The 20,745-nt window shown below is 55.2% G+C and overlaps 1 protein-coding gene across 1 annotated transcript; it reads left to right on the top strand.

Annotated features, from left to right (window-relative positions):
* The first annotated feature begins 567 nt into the window (after positions 1 to 567).
* VSX2 (visual system homeobox 2) lies at positions 568 to 18,073 on the top strand. Its single transcript, XM_049612496.1, has 5 exons — positions 568 to 937; positions 2,233 to 2,317; positions 6,019 to 6,142; positions 16,347 to 16,527; positions 17,364 to 18,073. The coding sequence occupies exons 1-5, from the start codon at positions 568 to 570 to the stop codon at positions 17,687 to 17,689; spliced, it is 1,086 nt and encodes a 361-aa protein (XP_049468453.1). The 3' UTR covers positions 17,690 to 18,073.
* The last annotated feature ends 2,672 nt before the right edge of the window (positions 18,074 to 20,745 follow it).

Below are 20,745 nucleotides of genomic sequence, written 5' to 3'. Positions count from 1 at the left end.
ACCCTGCCCAGCCCACTTACCCCTCTTCCTTGTTCTGCCTTTTACACAAGGATCCCATATTTGGGCTTCTCTCACCCTGTCAACCTGCACTGGACACAAAGGAGGGAGGAGGACTCCCAGCCTCTAGCGCCGGCCCTCAGCCCATCCTCCCACCCCACCCCAGGGACCTGGCCCAGCCAGGCTCTGCCCAGAATCCCAAGCCACCCAGCCTCCTGGAACAGCCCTGAACCTTGTTGACTCGTTTCAGCCCCTGGGGTCCCTGCCCATGGGCGTCCTGCCGAGTCCACCCGGTGCCCGGCCCCCAGCGCCCTGGCCCCTCGGTACTGCCTGCGGCGGGAGCTGCCAGCTTTTTGGAATTCCTAATGCTCCTGGCCCCGGTGATTGGCTGCTCAGCTCTGACCCCACTTGGGCTGCCGCCTGGTTGGATAAAAGGGGAATCTCCTTGGGGCTCCAGAGCATTAGACACCGGAGGGGGCACCTGGGACCAACTTCGCGAAGCGGGGAGCCCGGCGGGGGGGTGGGGGGAGCGAAAGACCTGCGGCCTCAGCCCCTCCAAAGAACCGGGAGATGACGGGGAAAGCGGGGGAAGCGCTGAGCAAGCCCAAATCCGAGACTGTGGCCAAGAGTTCCTCGGGGGTCGCCCCGGCCAGGTGCACGGGGTTCGGCATTCAGGAGATCCTGGGCTTGAACAAGGAGCCCCCCAGCTCCCACCCGCGGGCTGCCCTCGACGGCCTGGCCCCCGGGCACTTGCTGGCGGCGCGCTCCGTGCTCAGTCCCGCAGGAGTGGGCGGCATGGGGCTGCTGGGGCCCGGGGGGCTCCCCGGCTTCTACGCGCAGCCCACCTTCCTGGAAGTGCTGTCCGACCCGCAGAGCGTCCACTTGCAGCCGCTGGGCAGAGCGTCGGGGCCGCTGGACACCAGCCAGACGGCCAGCTCGGGTAGGTGAGGGCGAGGCTGCCAGGCTGCCTGACTGGGGGCAAGAGCCGAAGCTCCGCACCGTCGGCTTTCGCTGGCACCGCAAGGCCTCCCCCGGGCGCAAAAGTTCGCGCCTGGCCGAGGGGTCGCAGCTCCGGCCTGGGGCTGGCGCGCCCGGGGCAGGGGCCCGGAGGATGCTCCCGCTGGCCGCCTGGTTTCGACCCCGGCGTTTCCGGCCTCCGCGCTGTTCTCTCGTCCCCTCGTCGGGCCCCGCTCTGCCCCGGCGCCAGGTTGGGGCCCCACCGGAAACCGGGCTTGGCGTGTCGGAGCCCGTGGGGCGGGCTGCGGGCCCCCAGCTCCGCTGCTCCACTGCGGCCCCGGCCTCCCGGAGGACCCTCGCTCTGTTCCGTGTGCTGGAGGCCCGGGGAAGCGGGTGCCCGCTTCGGCCCCAGCCCTGGTATCCAAAGTTGTTGTTCCTTCCTCTTTTTTCTCCGTTCCACAACGCCCACGTTGGTCACCTGGGGTTTATTTTTCACCCCACGCGCTCGGACAACCTGGCCTCTGCTGCGGCCGAAGCGGCCGCCGTTCAGTTGCTCCCAAACGCCACAATATATCCGATGCCGGCGCCTGCCGGCTCGGGGGGCCCCCGGGATGACCCCACCGCGCCCTCCCTGGACTGCTTTCCCGGCCTTGCGTCCCCACCCGCTCGGGCTCCGGCTCGTGCTCTCTCTCGGCAGTTCCCCCGATTTTTCGTTTATCTTTTTATTTATTTATTTATTTATTTTTATTTGGAGGGGCAACGAAAAGTGGCGCGTCGCAGTCTCTCCAGTCTCGAGCGGGGGCGCATTCTGCAGGCACGGAAAAAAGGGGCTGTGCCCGGGGAGACCCCAGCCCTTCCCGGCGCCCAGCTCCCGGCGCCTCGGCTCCGCTCCTCGGGGCCAACTTTAAGGCCCGGGGCGCCGGGGCTGCAGGCGCGGGGCAGGGCGCAGCGCCGGGATCACCGCCCGCGGGCCCCGCGACTCCCTGAGGCTGCCTCGCTCCACCGCCGTCCCTGCCCCAGGCGCGTTGGGGCCTTTGCCTCTCTTGCAACGAAATCTGTTCAAAATCTGAGGATTGGGGCGCCGGCGCGGGTACAGCCAGCCGGGTCTTAGGGATGGGGTCGCCCTCTCGGAGGGCTTCCGAGGCGGGCAGAGCAGGCCCCCGGCGCTTCCGCAGGCGGCCCGGGGTGGGGCCCTCGCGGGCTTCGGGCGCCTCAAGTCCCCGGGCGCCGGCGAGCTCTCCCCCCATCCTGCCGCATGTGCCTCCGCCCGCTTTTCAGATTCTGAAGATGTTTCCTCCAGCGACCGAAAAATGTCCAAATCGGCTTTAAACCAGACCAAGAAACGGAAGAAGCGGAGACACAGGTAAGGCCCCTGCGGCGCCTTCTGCTACCTCTTCTGCCCACCCACTCCCTGCCGTGTCCTCTGTGGGGGTCGGGTCGCTCCGACCCTATGTTCGCCGGCTCGTGAGTTGAAACCTGAGGCTGTGCCGGGGCGGGGAGACTGAACGTTGTTTGGGGACATTCGCCCGGGACCCTGGCGTCCAGCCACACGGGGCGAGGATGGTGTGTGGCCTCCGGGGAGGCGGCACGGGGCGGGCTTCTTCCTTCGGGAGAAAGGAAAGGCCAAACCCGAGCCAGAGAGGGGCAGGCGGCCCCCAGATTCGATCCCTGCACCAGCACCTTCGGAAAGCCGCGCGTACCTCCCGCGCACGCCGGTCCCTCTGCCCTCGGCCCCCGGGACCGCATTCCTCTCCCGCGGCCCCTGTCCTCTCTGCCACACACCCCCCCCCCAGTCTTCTGCTCCCACCGTTCCCCAAATCTTGAGCGTGATACCTGCACTGATGGGAATCTTTCGTTAGGCTTCTGCTCTCTTGTGATCCTGAGAGAGTCTCTTCCCGTCCCCCAGCCTCGGTTTCCTCGTCTGTAAAATGGGGAGGGAAGGTGTGTGGACTGGCTGACCCCGCCAGCCCCAGCTGGAGTGGAGTGGGCTGCATTAGGCCACAGGCTAAAGGGAGAATTTTAAAAGATATGCCTTCAAACTGGCATTACTGGCACATTTTTGAAATGTAATAGGTGCTGAAAGGTAATTCCTGAAAAGTAAACCCTCTCCGCCCCCACCCCAGACTCTCGTTCCTGTCCACATCCACTCCACAGCTACCCAGTCCTTGTAGGAATTTATGGGGAGGTTTTTAAGGAAATAGAGAAGCAAGAACCAGAAATCTGCCCGACTGGCTGCAAGCGCTGCCTCCAGACTCCTTCCCGGTGCTCACCCTCCGGTGTGTTTCCCCAAATCTCTCTCGGCGCACCAGTCTAGGTGGGATCTCCAGAGGGTTCCTGCTGACTCTCCCGACATTTCTCCCCTGCGAGTTCTCCCTGCTGCATTCCACCCCATCCTCTTCTCCCCAATTCGTTCTCAGCCTCTTGGCACCCTTTCTCTGGGTACTTTTTTTGCATTTTCCTCTGCCTTAGCCCCTGAAAGCCCCTCTATTGGCTTCCACCTTGTAAAATGGCTTTTCCTGGCCTCTAAGACCCCAATAGGTTCAGGCTGGAATGAGGGTGAACTTTGACTTGGTTTCTCAGTAACCCCAGCGGTGGTTTTGTTTTGTTTAGCTTTGTTTTGTTTTAAACGGAAGCATTGATCCTGGGTCACTTTGGACATTCATTCATCCAACACATATTCATTAGAACATTTTTTAATGCACCCATCTCGTGCTGGTCCCAGGGTGGGCAATCCTGTCAGCCTCCCCGAGCAGGGACAGACGCGGGGACCATGGAGGGAAGACAGTTCAGAGTCCGGGCTGAACTGCTTCTGTGCTGGTATGGAATGAGAAGCAGGGTTCACATAGCAAGGAGAGTTCTAGTAAAAGCATCCCCTGCATGCCGGAACAGTGTTTCTGTTCCAGGACGTGTCCTTGTGTGGCACCTGGAACTTGCTGACCCATAGCCCAAAGTCTATGCTTAACGCTCCTGACTGTCCTCCTCTGACACTGTCCTCTCCGAGGAGATGGTTGGGAGCTTTGGAGGCTTCTCAGTGCAACAGTATAACTCACCACCTGCCCTGGGTTTCAGGTCATGTCTGGTGCACGAAAGGAGCAGATTATTAGAGATATTATTAGAACGGCGACTGATTGCCAGTGCAGCTTTTAATTAGTAAAAAATATTTTTTCCTGAACTTCTCTCACTTGAGGATTTCAGGTAAGAGACCCTAGAGTCTGGTGATGAGAGATGGGCATCTCTTTTTCTCTCTGAAATGTGCTGGGCTTAGAGAAGGGAGGAGGGATGGAGCAGAAGCCTTGGGAGTCTCTCAGATTTTGCACTTCTCTGTACTGGGAAAGCTCAGCTCTGCAGACAGGATGCAGTGGGCACCAAAAGGGGCTGGGGCTCTGCGCAAAGCCAGGAGCAGGGTTTGAATCCCACTTTGGGGATACAGGAGGCTCCCTGGAGGGCACGTCGGGTGTCAACACAGGGATTCGCTCTGAGGCAGGACTAAGGGAAAGTTTGGGGGATTTGAGGTTTTATTTTGTCTTATTTTTCAATGAGAGCTCTCCCATGCAGAGGCTGGCACTTGAATGGTTCTAAATCTCTAAATCTCTAAACGTCTCTTCTTTGGCTTTGGCCAAACCACAATACCTGTGTGACTTTGTTTCCCTAGTTTTGAAAACGGCTTGCATATTTTGATTGTTTATTTGGACGATCTCTTCCAGGGGCCCTTTAGTAAGTGACAAGAGCAAAATAGAAACCAGCAGATCTTCAAAATTCTGAAGAATTCACTTTCTGTATACATAAACATTCCATTCCCCCCTCCCAGGAGAATAGGAGAAACGATTTAGAATCAAGCCAGTCATTTTCTATAAAGGGCAGAATCTTTCTTCCTCACACATCCCTTGCATCATCCCCCAAGATATTAAAGCCGACACACCAGCACAAGGACCCACTGGGGCTTACACCTATACTTTTCCCTTGTGTTGGGTAAGGGTGAAAGTGAGGGCCGTCAGTGAAGGATTCTAACCAACCGCCCCCCACCCCCACCCCGTGCTGGTCCCAGGGTCAGATCCCAGAGGCTCAAGCGTGGAATGTACCATTTTTACAAATGGGTTTGTGGAATCTGGACTATAAGGTCTGAAAAGAGAAGAATTTGTGCCTATAAGTGGATGTGTATAGTTCATGGAAAAAAGATGGGCTCCATGAAGCCCCTGATATTGGAGGTAAAATTTTGTGTTGGACCGTATTCATTTGCACATTGGCCCAGGGCGAAAGAAAGGCTGTAGCTTGTACCAGATTTTTAAAACAGATTAGGACCCAAACAGGTCAATGGAATCTGCTCTGTGGGGAGTGGGGGCTGTGTAGGTAGGCTCTCTCAGAGTGAGAGTGACCAGAATGGACCGCCCCGAAGTGGAGGGGGTCTGCAGGCAGCTCTAAGGAGCTAGTAAATTTGGATGCTGGCAGGGGAAGGGCTGGTAAGGAGGGCGAGGTGTTGGGGTGCATGAGGAGGTGGGAGATTCAGTTCCCAGCTGTACAAACACTGGGGTTGCAGTTGCATTTGACTTTCTGGTGGGTCTTTGAACTTGGGTGTCATTAAAAGGTCAACGACTAAATAAAAAAGGATCGACTATTATACTACTTGCTGTCTGTGAGAGGAAACTGGGAAGCAGGTCCCAGAGGACCAGAGGCTTTAAGTTATCTGGTGAGTCCCTCACTCTGTGCTTAGAAGGAAGAAGAAGGGCTTTCTACAGTTTTCTAAAATTTCTGAACACCCTTTCCCCCAAATCGCTTCTAGAAAGACTCCCACTATGAAATGTCACTGACATTATGAAATAATGTCCTCCCAAGAAGGGCAAGGTGGATCTTCAGTGTTGAATGAAGACGAGTCTAGAGTGTTAAGCTATGAGTGTGTGTAAATATATGTGAGCGTGAGTGTGTGTGTGAAGGAGTTTATGTCGGATTGTGCTGAGCCAGCCTGTATTTGGGGTCTGTCCAGGTGGCATAGAGGAGGTCCATTCTATCCTCTCTGGAACAGTGTCTTTCAGTTGCTGGATCCTGAGTGTGTGATTTTACTCCCCTTAGGACAATCTTTACTTCCTACCAGCTAGAGGAGCTGGAGAAGGCATTCAATGAAGCCCACTACCCAGATGTCTATGCCCGGGAGATGCTGGCCATGAAAACGGAGCTGCCAGAAGACAGGATACAGGTAACAGAGCCCCAAGTCCCTCTCTCTCTCTTTCCCCACCCTCGGAGGCATTGACTGCCCCAGGCTCCCGGACACCTGTGACCCCATCTCCCACCCCCCTGCTATGGGTCCTTATGAATAACAGTTCATTTAAGCTGACAGGTATTTGCTGAACACCCACCATGTGACGTGGGCACTGTTGGGGACAAGAGACTTAGATGACGTAGCCTGGCCTGCTGTTCCAGACCCTAGGCTTCCTGAGGCGTATGTCAGGCAGACCGTGAAGGGGCCTGTGGTGGGAAAAGGAGTGCTGGGTGGGTCATGGGCTCTCAGTGGGGTCTTTGTTGTGGTCAATATCTCTTAGGACAGCTAAATGTCTGCTCCAAGGCCAGGGGTGGGGAGAGGGGGAGAGTGGCTTCTAGCCCTGACCCCATTCTGTTTCCCTTTCTTCCACTCCCCTGACCCATGAAGAAAAGGTTGCCCCCTCCCTTTCTGTCTACTCCCCACCACGTCCATCCACCCATTCACCAGAAGCTTCTTCTTCCTCTCACACGTGAACAGCTGGCCCTGCCCTGGGATGTGGCTGGGGACTTGTGCCTGTAAGTGTGGCTCATTGTTTTGTTTTTTTAAGATTTTATTTTTAAGTAACCTCCACACCCAATATGGGGCTTGAACTTACAGCCCTGGGATCAAGAATCACATGTCCCACTGACTGAGCCAGCCAGGTACGCCTCTCCTAGAGAGTTTTGCGGCATAACCGGCCATGGGTCTAGACAGGAGTGTTCTCAGCTGTGGTGGGTGCAGGGCTTCCCTTCATCAGCAGGAAGACCTTCCCAAGGCCAGAACATCACTAGCTGGGCAGGGGTGTGGCTGCTTAATTGTTTCTCTGGGAGGAGATGAAGTCGGATGGTTTTCTAGGCAGGGCCTCCATGAGGCAGAAGAAGTGAGTGTGGTAGGAGGAGAAACATTTCCAGATTTGGATTTGCCTCAACTGGATCACATCCTTAAATGAAAGCTGCTCCCGTCAGTGGAATGGTCCAGAACAGTTCACTGCTAAGGCTGGGAAAAGTTGTTGGTAGGGGGTGTCCTGACTTCCTGAAACCCCTCCCAGTCAAGAACCCTGGGTCTCCAGGTGGGATGTGTGCTGGGGGGAGAAGGAACCAGATAAGTTGTGGGTTGTTTTGTGTTCTCTCATTGGACAACCCGAGAATTGGAAATGAGACATGAGCTACTTTTCCAGAAGAGTCTTCTTCTCCCCTGGAAAGTGATATGGAATTTCAGCCAGTAGCTTTAGACGTTGGCACTAACAATGAGCTCAATTACTCATAAGCAGATTATCTGTTTGGTACATTATCCATGGTGGCCTGGATCCGTCATCCCCCACCCAACTGGGTCCAGTGGGGTAAGCCTGGGTGTTGATTCTGAATCGTATGTGTGCGCGTGTGTGTGCATGTGCGCGTGCGCGTGTGTGTAAGCCAAGGCCCAATCCAATCAATGTGCAGTGGTAACCCATACCTGGCCCATCCTTAGCACAAAGTTGGCTATTACGAGTGGCTGGGGTGGACGGCTGAAAAATTCCCCTGTTGTCAGGCCTCACTTTTGCACCACTGACCAGTAGGAAGGAACAACTGTCTCTTGCGGTGGGTCGTCCTAAAATCTGTCTGGCCGTGGCGGTGACGGTAGTGATGGTGGGTGGGAGTGTGTGAGGGATTTGGGGGAAGGCTCTTCCTCAGCTGTTACTGCGGTTGCCACAGATGCCCCCCCCTTCTCTAAGTTGCCTGGGGGCGGTGGGGGGGGGGGCATCTATCCGTGGCATCTGAAGCTGCAGGAACCAGCAAGGAGGAGCTAGGGTGTGGAGTAAATTGATTGCCCTTGGGACTGTGAGGACTGTAGAAATGGGAGAATGGAGACAAGAATCTCTCAGTCTTTGAGCACCACAGGGTTCTTTGGCTAAATGCTGCCTCCAGGAGGTGTTTGTGAGCTGTTAAATGTCCTTGCCCCAGGTGGCGCTGGGGGAGAAAGCCTTAGCATGTGTCAGTGACAGTCACAGCTGTCATTTACAGAGCAGTCTCCATGTGCAGGTGTTCTGAATACATGACGTGCACAGGGCAAGGGAGTAGGTAGGGTGATTAGGGGCACTGTTTCGGAGCCAAACACATCCTGGCTTCACCATTCCCAGCTGAGTGACCGGACAAGTCACTTCACCTTGCAGAGCCTCTGGTTCCTGTAAAATGGGGATGATGGTGACACCTGCCTGTTGTGCAGATGCTATGCGCCGTGCATAATGAATTCCGCGTGATGCCCGGGCAAATGCCCAGTGCTCACTCCATTTCAGCGCTGATCTCATTAAATCCTGGTGACAACTGAGGAAACGGAAGCACAGCAACTTGCCCAAGGCCACACAGCTAGCAAGTGGGGGGGGCACAGGGTTCGAACCCGGGTCTGCGTCTAAAGCCCGGAAGTTCACCACCTCCTCTTGAGCTTGAAGCCTGTGCTTTGACTTGAAGCTGGGGGAACAGAGATGGTTTGAGGTCAGGTGGGGACCTATATCAAACCTTTATAGAGGGGCGCCTGGGTGGCTCAGTCGGTTAAGCGTCCGACTTCGGCTCAGGTCATGATCTCGCGGTCGGTGAGTTTGAGCCCCGCGTCAGGCTCTGTGCTGACTGCTAAGAGCCTGGAGCCTGTTTCAGATTCTGTGTCTCCCTCTCTCTCTGACCCTCCCCCGTTCATGCTCTGTCTCTCTCTGTCTCAAAAATAAATAAACGTTAAAAAAAATTTTTTTATAAAAAAAACCTTTATAGAAATAACCAATATTGGGCACCTGGGTGGCTCAGTCAGTTAACGGTCTGACTCTTGATTTCAGCTCAGGTCATGATCTTGCGGTTTCATGAGTTTAAGCTCCGCGCTGGGCTCTGCGCAGGCAGTGTGGAGCCTGCTGGGGATTTTCTCTCTCCCTCTCTCTCTACTCCCTCCCCACTCACACTGTCTCTCTCAAAAAAATAACCAAAATTTGTTTGAGTACCAGACATTATTCTTAAAGAAAAAAACCCTCAAAAACACACTCATAAAAAAATTTTTTTTGAATGGGCACATTCTTGTATATAAATTCATGGTTTGGATTCTCTGACTAGTGCTGTTCCATTCTGACTTTTTTTTTTTTTTTTTTTTTTTAGTTTTATTTATTTTGAGAGACAGAGAGAGCAGCCGGGGGAGGGCAGAGAGAGAAGGAGAGAAAGAATCCCAAGCACTGAAAGTGCAGAGCCTGATGAGGGGCTGGAACTCACGAACCGTGAGATCATGACTTGAGCTGAAATCTAGAGTCGGATGCTTAACCGACTGAAGCACCCAGGTGTCCCCCATTCTGCCTCTTTTAAAGGGATCCCTGCCCAAGGCTAGGGAACAAAGTTTTAAGGAATTTTACTCCAGAAGATAGAAGATGTACCTTGACAGAAGGCTGCAGGGTGTCTCAGCCTGGAACATTTATTAGCATCCCAGGGCAGCTTTGGAAGACACCCATGCTGGGCTCCCAAGCCCAACTCCCAAGCCCAAACCTGGGCATCTGTATGTTTTTTAAAGCTCTCCAGGTGATTGTGGGCAGCCAAAGTAAAAACGCTGGGACAGAGGCTCAGGAAAGGAGTTTCTGCGTTTCAAGTGGGTTCATATGAGTGGAGGGAAGTAGAGTTTGGGGTGACAGGACGGGATGCGGGACAAGATGACCTGTCAGGTGTGCACGGAAGGATGCTGCCTGGGCTACTGGGAAATGTGGGCAAAGCCGCCCCCTACTGGACGTCAGAGGCTGCAGCAAGGCCCAGCTTCTCTGAGCTTGAAGCTGGGACAGGAAGGGAGACGCTGAAATATGGTGTCAGGAATGCTGAGCGCATGTGGAGTGTTAAGTCATTAAATCACTGCAGCAACGAGCCCAAATTAATCAGCTTCCAGCCGGAGGAGAGAGGAAAGAAGCTGGGTGAATGTGATGGGAACTGCCACATGGCCGACAGAGCCAGGCCTGACGGTAGGAAGACAAGGTTGGAGGGCGGGGCCTGGGGAGGCAAGTGCCCAGAATGTGCAAAGAGGGTCCATTGTACAAGATGTCTCCTTTAGGGGGGACAGTCCTGGGAAAACCACAGAGGGTCTCCTGGGAGACCTTTGAGGGAAGGAGCCCTGGGCATGTTGTCCGGTGGGAATGCAAAGATGGGAGCTTCCAGGACAGGAAAGAAGCCATGGGCACAACCACAGCTGCTCACGCTGGCCACACGCACAGCGAGAGAAATGGCTGACAGCCTTGCCTGGTCTGCTCCGAGTACGCCCTATGGCAGAAGAGCACCTGTTTGGCAAGTACCCCTCCCCAGGTCCAGTCTATCAATGGAGGCACACACTCTTGGGACCCTCTCTGCCAGTTGTGGAGGCACCTGCCAGACTAGCTGTTGACAGCCAGAGGCATCCTACTGGGCGTTCTGAGCGCTGCTGGGGCACCACCTCTGAGGGGAAATGCACCAGGAAACCCAGATCCTTTCCCAAGCCGGAAGTTCTTGCCTGGAGTGCCAAATCCGGCGACTATGGGTGTCACTTTGGGTCCCTGCTCAGGCACTCAGAGCCCTGCAGTGTCAGGCAGGTGAGGACCGTGACCTTTACACAGGTTCTGCTGAAGAGTTCCAGACCTGACCGTCGCATGAGAGGGGCAGTCTCTTCTGGAAAGTGGGCAGCCAGGAAACTGAAGGAGCGAGCGACTGAAGGAGTATTCGGCGCTTGCCAGAACCAAGAAACCAAGTAGGGAAAAAGATCTAAATGCTTAGAGGGAACCTCAGAGGTGGGAGCGGGGCCAGGAAGGACCTGGCTTTAGGTAAAAAGTTTTCCACTGAGCATTTTCTGGAAAGCAGAACCTCGTCTTGCTGCGCATTTATCCACAGAATTCATCCAGCATCAGGCCAGGGTTCTTTAATTATTATTACGTGCCAGGCATTTCCCATGCACTGTTACATTTCATGTTTATAACAAACCTTCAAGAGGGTGGTATTACAGGACAGATGAGACACTCAAAGCTCGAAAGGCTAAGAAATGCACCCAAGATCACCAAGACCGTTGGAGGCAGAGCAAGGATCTCCAACCTAGGCTTCCTAGCTTCTGATCACGGCCAATTTGCAGGGAGCGTTGGGCACCTGCATGGGTGTTCTCTTGCATTTGAGCCTCAAGGGCCTGCAATACCTTACACATGTGCTGAGAGCGGCAGGGAAATCCGTTGGGCCCTCTGGATGCCTAAGGGGAAACCAGAGGCTGTCTGTATTAAAATAGCATGGTTTGAAGGTTGGATCTGTCTCTCTGCCCCTCTCCTGGAGTTATTATTGTCAGTCCAGCCTTGCTAAAGGGCATGCAGAGGAGGCCAGAGGGGCAGGTAATGCTGTTGATTAACGTTCCCTCTGGGCAGACTCCTGCTGCTATTCTGTGCCTCCACTGAAATAACAAGTAGCACTTCCTGAACACCTCCCTTCTGTGTGATGAGCATGGATGTTAGAAACTTTCACTTCTGTCATTAATCCTCAAACAACCCTGAAAAATAGGTATTATTTTATATTTGAAGAGATGGAGACTGAGAGAAGGCAAGGAACTTGCCCCAAGTCACACAGCAGTCGTGGTCACAGCTGAGAATTCCAGTTCAGGACTGTCTGCCTTCAGTGCTTCTCGTACACTTCAAAGTTCTGTACACATGCTGGTTGCTTCCAGGAAGGGAAGAGAAAGGCAAATATGAAGAGTGGTTAGGGTTAGTGCTCATTCCTTGTCCACTTCCCTCCGAGGCACCACCGCCACTGCGTCCCTGCCAACTGTCCTAAAAAGAAATTGTTTTGGCTGTCCAGGTTTCCTCCATAAATTGGAGCAGCATCTGGTCTTTGCAGAGAGCCAGGCATTCCAGGAGCCCATAACCGAGGGTCCGGATGACTCCTGGTTTGAACGACCAGCTGGCACCAACTCCCCTGGGGATGTCTGTGGGCAAAGTCTGATCTGCAGACCGGTTATTCATTTGCCCAAATTAGGAGACCCAGGAAAACGGTTCTGTTTATAGGCCCCAGAGATAATCTGAATCCCAAGTCTGTACCCCCTTCTTTAGTGTTCCTATAAAAATGCTGTTTCCATGTGAGAGCCTTGCCCCCCGCCAGCTCCCTGCCCCCCGCCCCCCACCCCAAGCACCAGTGCTCATGGAATCCAGAGGAAGTCAGAGCGCTGCATCTTCCCAGGCATCCACACTGGGGCGGGTGGGGTGTTTCTGCCTTTGCATACTCCACAATCCCTTCTCCAGAATCCATAATGCCAAACCATGCTGAAAACAGGGTTCTTTCCTACGTGTGTCATCCAAAACTCACTAATGGCAAAAACCAGACCCAACTTTATGCTCTTTATTATTCCCTATGTTTTTATTTATCTGTTTTTTTTTATTTTTTTAAATGTTTTATTTATTTTTGAGAGAGAGAGACAGAGCCTGAGCAGGGGAGGGGCAGAGAGAGGAGACACAGAATCCAAGGCAGGCAGGCAGGCAGGCAGGCTCCAGGCTCTGAGCTGTCAGCGCAAAGCCCAATGCGGGGCTCGAACTCACGAACCATGAGATCATGACCTGAGCTGAAGTCAGACTCTTAACCGACTGAGCCACTCAGGGGCCCCTATTTATCCCTTTTAGTATGAATATATATATGCTTTGCTGCAGAAATCCAAACTAGTGAGTTTGATTATGGGTGTGCTGCTGCAGTAGAATGCCATGTAATGGTGGTATTTACATCACATTTTCTTTCTAAAATCCAAAACATGGTGGAGTCTGGCTGCATGGGTTCCAGTTAAGAGGTGGTGGTCTTGTTGTTTTATAATGCACTATATTCAAGCAAGAAGGTTAGCTCCTGACCAGGAAGTAAATGTCTGACTTAGATTCATAAAGAAAGCCTTTCCCAACTCTCTGTGGTCAGACTCGGTGCCTCGCTCCATCGCCAACGGCTTCATCCTTCTGCCTTCTCTGAGAGGTGGATGAAACCAGAAGTCACTTACATTTTTATGTGAATTAGTCCTTTTAGATTTATCCTCCATGGAACAAGGCAGCTTGAGACAAGTGGGTACTTATAGAGGGCCACCGAGGGCTATTGGGAAGGAAGACAGGACAAGACAGAGGTCTCACAAATCGCAGGCACTGGGGTTGGCAGATAGTCGGGCAGAGCGCCTGCAGGACAGACAGGTGGCGCTGGGGAGGGATCTAAACAGCTTAGAGCCAGGCCAGGACGATGGGCGAGGTAGCCTGGGCTTGCATTGCTGATCTCCGCTCTGTAGCACACGAAGCGCAGCCATCTAGTGGCTTTCAAATTGCATAAACCCTTTCCTTGGCAGGGGCCCTCCTGGCGGTCCTGGGTCCAGACCAGGGGAAAGGTCCCGCACATTGGCTCCGCAGCTCTCCAGGAGGGCCCGAGCAGGAACGGCAGGTGCCAAACCCGGTGGTGGCAAAAGTGCAGCTCGCCGCAGGCGGCTCCACCCAGGGTGGAACGAGAGACAGTTTTCTAATTGCGGGTGGCGAGGCCCAGGGCGTCTTGGGCCTCTTCTCTCCCATTTTTATGGGTTCCTGGTTGTTTACAAATGGAGATGTTTCAAAACAGGGTCACACACATTTGGGTCTATTTAAAGGTGTGCGTGGAGCGTGCGGTCTTTCCGCAGCCCCGCAGAGGGTGTCTGTGACCACCGGGCTTTGGGGAGGTTGTCAGGAGGCGAGGCGGGGCTGCCGGGGCGCCCTGTGCTGGAGGCGGCCGGCCGCGCGCAGCCGTAGACTCGCGGCTACCTGGGGCCGTCGGGGCTCTCACTGCGCCACATAGCGGCGGCGGCGGGAACGGCGGGGGCGTGCGGATCCGAACCCCCGCCCGGGGCCTCCCGGCGGCCGAGGCAGCAAAGGGTTAAACTGTCAGCGGCGCGATGTTAAACAGGTGTCAAAGGCGCCCCATATATCTGCAGATTGAAATCAAATTCTTTGCCGTATAAAAAGATAAATTACCCAGGCGCTGCCGCGCGTCCCACTCATCACGCCAGCGCCAGACGGCAAGCAATTTTTTTTTTTAATGTGCTAACGACCTAATCAAGCAATCAAGTCGGAGAAGATTGCAGAGTGACCCGGGCAGCCATCTGCCGGCGAGCCCCGCATTCATTTCCCGCGCCCCCGCGCGGGGTGGGGGCTGGGGTGGGAGCTGCCGGGAGGAAGAGGGGAAAAAATCCTAAACAAATTAACACCCAATTTTCCCCGTCTAATTAGTTAAATGAGAAGTGTTTGGGGTCCCCCAGGGAGGGGGAGCGGCTCGCGGCGCGGCTGGCGCTGCCTCCCCAGCATTAATTAGTGCGGGTCAATGCCGCGGCTCCCGAGAGAGCAGCCGCTTTAATTTCCCGTGATATTTCAGTGCCTGAGGCCCATCGATTCAAACAGAAATTAACTTATTTTTCAATCAGCCCAGGGCTGCCCCTGGGGGTGACTCTTCTTTTGCCGCCTCCTGAATAGAGCTGGAGCAATTTTTCATCAAAAGCTGAAACCTCCGCCTCCGGGGGAGGGGGAGGGGCCCGGAGGGAAGGGCGGGGGACCCGGCGCAGGCGAGGGAATGGAAATCGCAGAGGAAACTAATAGATTTTCCCGGAACCCGCCTCTGTCCTCCCCCCTCAGCCCCCCACTTCCCGGGGCGTCTCGGCCGTCTCGCCATCCCGGGGGTGAGGGCCCGGAGGGGCTGTGAGGGGGCCAAGAGGGGGCCGTTGGCCGGGCCTGGGATCCTAACAGCGCCCACTGGTTTCTCCAGGGCCTCTCACCTGCTTGAGGGACAGTGCAGCTGTCCCTAGCGCTGACTCCTGGCAGCTGCCGGAAATCTCAGAAAAGCTGCTTTGGGAGACCAAGGAATCTCCCTTCCCCCAAGCACCGGCTTGGAGTGCTATGGACACCCCGAGGGTACCCCATGCCCTGTACCAGTCAGCTTTGGGGCCAGAGAAACAATCTCTAGGGTGCCCCCCACTGCACCTTCCTAGGTCTGCACCCCACTTTCTCTGCACACCAGGAGAATTTTGTCTTCTAACCTGAGGGATGGATGCCCAGCTTCCCTAAATGTCATTCAGGGTTAGATCCAAAACTGTGGGGGAGAGGGTGAATGGAGGATACAGGGCAGAGGAGGGCTTAGCCAGGACAGGGCAGAGAAAGGGGGCTGACTCAGGCCTCCTGGGAGTGTGTCCCCCGGCTTCCTGATCCCTAGGTGCAATGCCCTTTGCTGCCTGGGTCCACCCTCGCTCGCTTCCCAGACAGCTCTGGCCCCTGGAGTTGTGGTGGAGAGGGAGCCCTGAACAAGAGGTGCGGTTAGTCCAGCCCTTGGAAGGCATTTGTCCCTCTGCAAGTCACAAAGAGATTCTGTTTATATGCTGGAGGCATGCACACTTGCAAGAGAGCTATCCAGGTGGGGCTTCTCAGAGGCGAACTGAGGACCATGCTGGGGACTGTCCACCTGCAAGACCCTGTCATGAGGCCTCTATTCCATCACCTTAGAACTGCTTCGATTTAAAAAAGAAAAGGGGGCGCCTGAGCGGCTCAGTCCGTTGAGCGTCCCGACTTCGGCTCAGGTCATGATCTCACAGTTCGTGAGTTCGAGCCCCAGGTCAGGCTCTGTGCTGACAGCTCAGAGCCTGGAGCCTGCTTCCAATTCTGTGTCTCCCTCTCTCTCTGCCCCTCCCCGACTCACAATGTGTCTCTCTCTGTCTCTCAAAAATGAATAAACGTTAAAGAATTTTTTTAAAGAAAAAGAGGGGCACCCGAGTGGCTCATTGGGTTGAGTGTCTGACCTCAGTTCAGGACGTGATCACCTGGTTCTCAGGAGTTCTAGCCCCCCCTAGGGCTCTCTGCTGTCATTGCAGAGACTACTTCGGATCCTCTCTCCCCATCGCTCTCTGCCCCTCCCCCGCTCGCACTCTCTATTCCGCTCTCAAAAATAAAAAAAACATTAAAAACAAATTCACCCATCGTATTCTTACAGGACTGGGTGTCCTCATTCTGGGCACTCGGAGCCTGGAGGAACCCCAGGGGCACCATGGGGCGGGTGAGCTTAAGTAAGGACACCCTGCTGGAGAGACCAGCCGTCACAAGGGGATGCAGCTGCCAGCAAAGGGGTGGGGACCTTCCCAGTGGGCACACTGAGGTAAGGGACTGGCCTCTCTCAGAACACGCCCCTGACCTGTTCATCCTCACTTGCAGGTCTGGTTCCAGAACCGCAGAGCCAAGTGGAGGAAACGGGAGAAGTGCTGGGGCCGGAGCAGTGTCATGGCGGAGTACGGGCTCTATGGGGCCATGGTGCGGCACTCCATCCCCCTGCCAGAGTCTATCCTCAAGTCTGCCAAGGATGGCATCATGGACTCCTGTGCCCCGTGGCTGCTGGGTAAGAGCCCGCACCCTCCTTGGGGCCCTGCCCCTGTGGTGAGGAGAGCGGGCTCCCTGGAGGAGGGGACAGAACCTAGGAGCAGGGAGACCTGGCCACAACAGCCTAGCAGGACACAGGCACTCCAAAACAGGCCTCCTCGTCATCCTTAGGAGGCTCAGAGGGCAGGTTGGGCCCAGGGCTCGGTGTCTATCCCTTGTGCCCCCCTGTTGGGTGGCTAGGACTCTCATCCCTGCCAGGCCCCGGAACTTGGGTTCTTTTGTCTTCTGATAAGGGTGTGGCTGTCGCCCCAGGGTCTGTACCTTCCTTCCCCCTTGGCCAAAGGTGGGCTTGTGGTGAGTGAAACCGCCCCTCTAGAGGGTTCAGGGGACCCCTAGGTCCCTGTGGCCACCATTCTGGTTTTTCCCAAAGGACTTCTTCCCCCTTAAATCTCTCCTGCCATCTTCCCCCACCTGCCCTCAAGGCCTATGTCTGGTAAGCAGCACCAGCCTATCGTGGGGTTCTAAGATCTGGAATCCTGGGAGGGAGAGATGGGGGGGGGGCAAGTGCTATGCTTAGGAAGGGACAGAATAGGCTGCCCAGTGCTCAGGTGCCAGGGAACCTGACTTGAAGAAGCCCTCTGCAGGCCTGGTGCCCGGCTGCTGGTCTGTAGCCCCATCCCCTGGCCTCCCTCCTGCTGCCCCAGCCCCGGCCCCTGGGACTCGCGTGACTGTGGTGTGTGAAGTAAGGCTTTCTGCTCGTCCTTAATTCTGGCCTCTCTCTATCTTTGCCGTTTTCAGTTCAAGATGGCTTTCCCAGGCGCTTTTCTAAACCCGAATACCAACAATTCTTTTTAGGGATGCACAAAAAGTCGCTGGAGGCCGCAGCGGAGTCGGGGAGGAAGCCCGAGGTGGAGCGCCAGGCCCTGCCCAAACTCGACAAGATGGAGCCGGAGGAGCGGGGCCCCGACCCTCCAGCGGCCATGTCCCAGGAGGAACTGAGGGAGAACAGCATTGCGGCGCTCCGAGCCAGAGCTCAGGAGCACAGCACCAAAGTGCTGGGGACTGTGTCTGGGCCCGACAGCCTGGCCCGGAATACCGAGGAGCCAGAGGAGGAGGACGCCATGGAAGAAGACAGGCCAGCGGAGAAGCTGAGTCCACCACAGCTTGAGGACATGGCTTAGGTCAAGGGCACGCAGCTACCGGAGCCCCAGGACTCTGCTCTCTTCGGGGCCTGTGGTGTCAGGAGGTGTTCTCTGAGGCAGGGCCCGGGCCTGGCCTCTGCCCCCCTCCCCCGGCCCCACAGGCCCTCCATGACCCCCGGGGTGACTTCAGGCACAACTCAGTTCTGGCCGAGGCTTTGGGCCACGCGGAGACACCCCCTATCTGGTCTTGACCTCTCCAGCATCCTCCCCTTCACCCCAACAGCCCTGCCTCAGAAGCCTTCTTGCTGTCCCAAACCACCCCTTCAAGCCGCTTTCACTCAATCCCTTGGCGACTCTCCCTGTCCAAATCCACCCCTTACTCTCTGTTCTCTCGCTTGCAAGAGCCTCCCCTTCCCAGCTCTACACCCGCTATAGATTCTGCTCTGGCCGGGCCCAAAGCCCACTGCTGCAGACTCGTTGCCTGCCACAGCGGTGACGGGGATTGAGGACCCGCACTCTGGCACCAACGTCCTGAGCCCCCCAGTCTTCAGTAAAACTGCGCTCGCCAGCCTATTCCTTCCTGAGGGCCTGGGCCTGGGCCTCTGCGGTGTGGATGTGCTGCCCTGCAGGCCCAGCTACAACCTCTGCCCACGGTCCAGGTTAAACTTGGAAGGTCTCAGCCTGAGCCCCTCGGCCACCCTCTGTCTCATGCCCTCCATGGTCACCCTTAGGAACCTGACGGCCCTCTCCACACCCAGCCCGCCCCACCGTTCCCCCCAGCATGGGTCCCAGCACCGCACGGGGCCATGTACAATATCTGTAGAGTCCTGGGCCTGGGCCCTGCAGCCAGGGGGTACACGTCACAAATGCTGTGGTCATGGCACTGTTGGGGAGGCCGAACTCTTACCCGGAGCCCTGGGGCCTGCATTCTGAAGCATCCTGACCCCCCTGGCGTGATGCCTGTGACCCTGACTTGCCATGCAAGACACCCTTCTAGAGCTTCTTGCAATTTATCGGTTCGCATGTGTCCTGCCTTGGAGCACCCCAATCCAGCTGTAAAATGAACCCATAAGAAGCCACAGATCTCGACTCCACTTGATCCAGACCATCCTCAGGAGGCCAAGCTTGGAGAGGGCCTGGGGCTATTATAGGCATCAAGGAGTGGTCACCAGAAGGGTGAGAGAGAGAAAGGGCTCAAAGGAGAGCAAAGCAGGAGCCGGTGTTCAACTCAAACCATGCCCAGTGTATGCGTGTTGTCTGCCCGCTAGAATAGGAGGGACATAGTGACCGTGTAGGAATAGGTGACAGGGTGCTTCTTCCTGTATGCGGATGAGAGGAACTGTCCGTACGGGTGGCCTCCCTGCAGCTGCCCCCGGGCCAGACGCAGGTCTCCCTCACCCCCCTGACATTTCCCTCTGCCATGCCACCCACCCTGGCAGGGAATACCTTGCAAGAGGAAGGTCTGAGACAGTGAGTTGGGGTTTTAATTCCGTATCAACAGTTGATTTCTTCCTTACCCGTTCATGGAACTCCCCCCCTCTTCTTCTTCTTGTCTTTGTCCCCAGTTGGTTTGAAGTGTTAGACTGTAGCCCCTGCTGTGTAAATACTGTACATAGAGTGGGAAGAAAGAAACTTGATATTGAGGTGTTCGAAATACGGAACTGTAATAACTTCTAGCTATTCCAAACCTGTGATTTCTGTGCCATTTTCTGTAAAGACACAAGTAAGAATAAAATTGATGTAAAAACGTCAGGGGAGGAGGGATCCAGGAATCCTCCATGGGTGAGGATGGTGTACGTATGGGTAGCATAAAAAGTAAATCCATGAAGGCATTTTTAAATCAAAATTACCAGATTCCTCTTTTGAAAGTACTCCAGCCGCACTGGCACCGTGGCCTGCCTTTCTCCACTGAGCGGACGCCACCTTTCAGTGGCACTTGTCACCGTGATTTGGGACCCTCCTCCACTGCAGACACCCCTGAAATATCCCAATCCCGCCTTGCCCCCCACCCCCACCAGAGTACCGACTCCCTCCTTTTGTGTACATGTGTGCACTCTTAAGATCTTGCCTACAACCCAAACACAATGGCAACATGTGGGAAAGGCAGCGGTCTCTGGAAGTAAAAGTCAAACAAACCTGAGCTAAATCCTGTTAAAGAGACAGGAAGTAAACGTGGGAAGGGACTGCATGAAATTGCCTGCAGACAGCTGCGACCCGGTGGCTCCACGATGTGCTGGCTGGAATTGCAAGCTGCGAGAGAGGAGGGAGCCGGCCGGATAGCTTCTCTTTGAGCTTTCGGCTCCAGAAATCTCATAAGACTGTTTCAAATTGCCTCAGATGTGGAACTCCCTCCCAGAAGAGATTTTCCTGGCAGGTCGTCGTCAAAGGAGAATGACAGGGAGCCAGTAGTCCCCGCACCCTGTCTTGGGAGTGGGTATAATCCTCCCGGACCCCGATCCTTGAGGGCACATGTGGGAAATCTCCAACTGCGATGTGGTGAAGGGAAAGATCCAAGAGCCTGGCTTCAAGTCCTTCCTGCACAGGCTCCCCTGGGCCCTTTCTGAGAAAGGTCCCTGTAGGGCTCACTGTGGCCCCTTGGCCTAGGAATGCCCTTCCTCCACCCTGCCTGCCCCCACCATTCCAGGAGAGGCACTGCCACTTACCCTACAAGCCCCCTCCTCCCCAGAGCCTTTCTGATCCTCCAGGGAGAGTTTATAGGAGAGTTCTTTCCTAGCACTTGAACACGCCTAGACATCCCTCCATTACGGTATCGTGTGTAATTTCGTGTAATGTTTTGTTTTCAAGTCTATCTTCCTCACAAGACTGATTTCTTCAAGGGTGGGGATTATAACCTGTTCATCTTTTAACCCCAGGAACCATCAAAGGGCCTGACAATCTATCGTTGAACGCACGGATGAATGTTCTCCCTCTAACTCATCCATTTATTCAATCATTTAAAAACATTTATTGAGAATCTCCTGAGTACCAGGCAGTGGGGCAAGGCAGTAGGGATATGGTGGCGGCCAGAGCAGTCTTATTTGGAGGGAAAGAGAGATAGAATTCAAGGAATCACAGTAATAAAAGTCAAACACAGA

The sequence above is a fragment of the Panthera uncia genome, assembly GCF_023721935.1.
Source record: "Panthera uncia isolate 11264 chromosome B3 unlocalized genomic scaffold, Puncia_PCG_1.0 HiC_scaffold_1, whole genome shotgun sequence".
NCBI lineage: Eukaryota > Metazoa > Chordata > Mammalia > Carnivora > Felidae > Panthera > Panthera uncia.
Note: the sequence above shows the minus strand (reverse complement) of the source record. Positions and strands in the feature narration are given on the sequence as shown.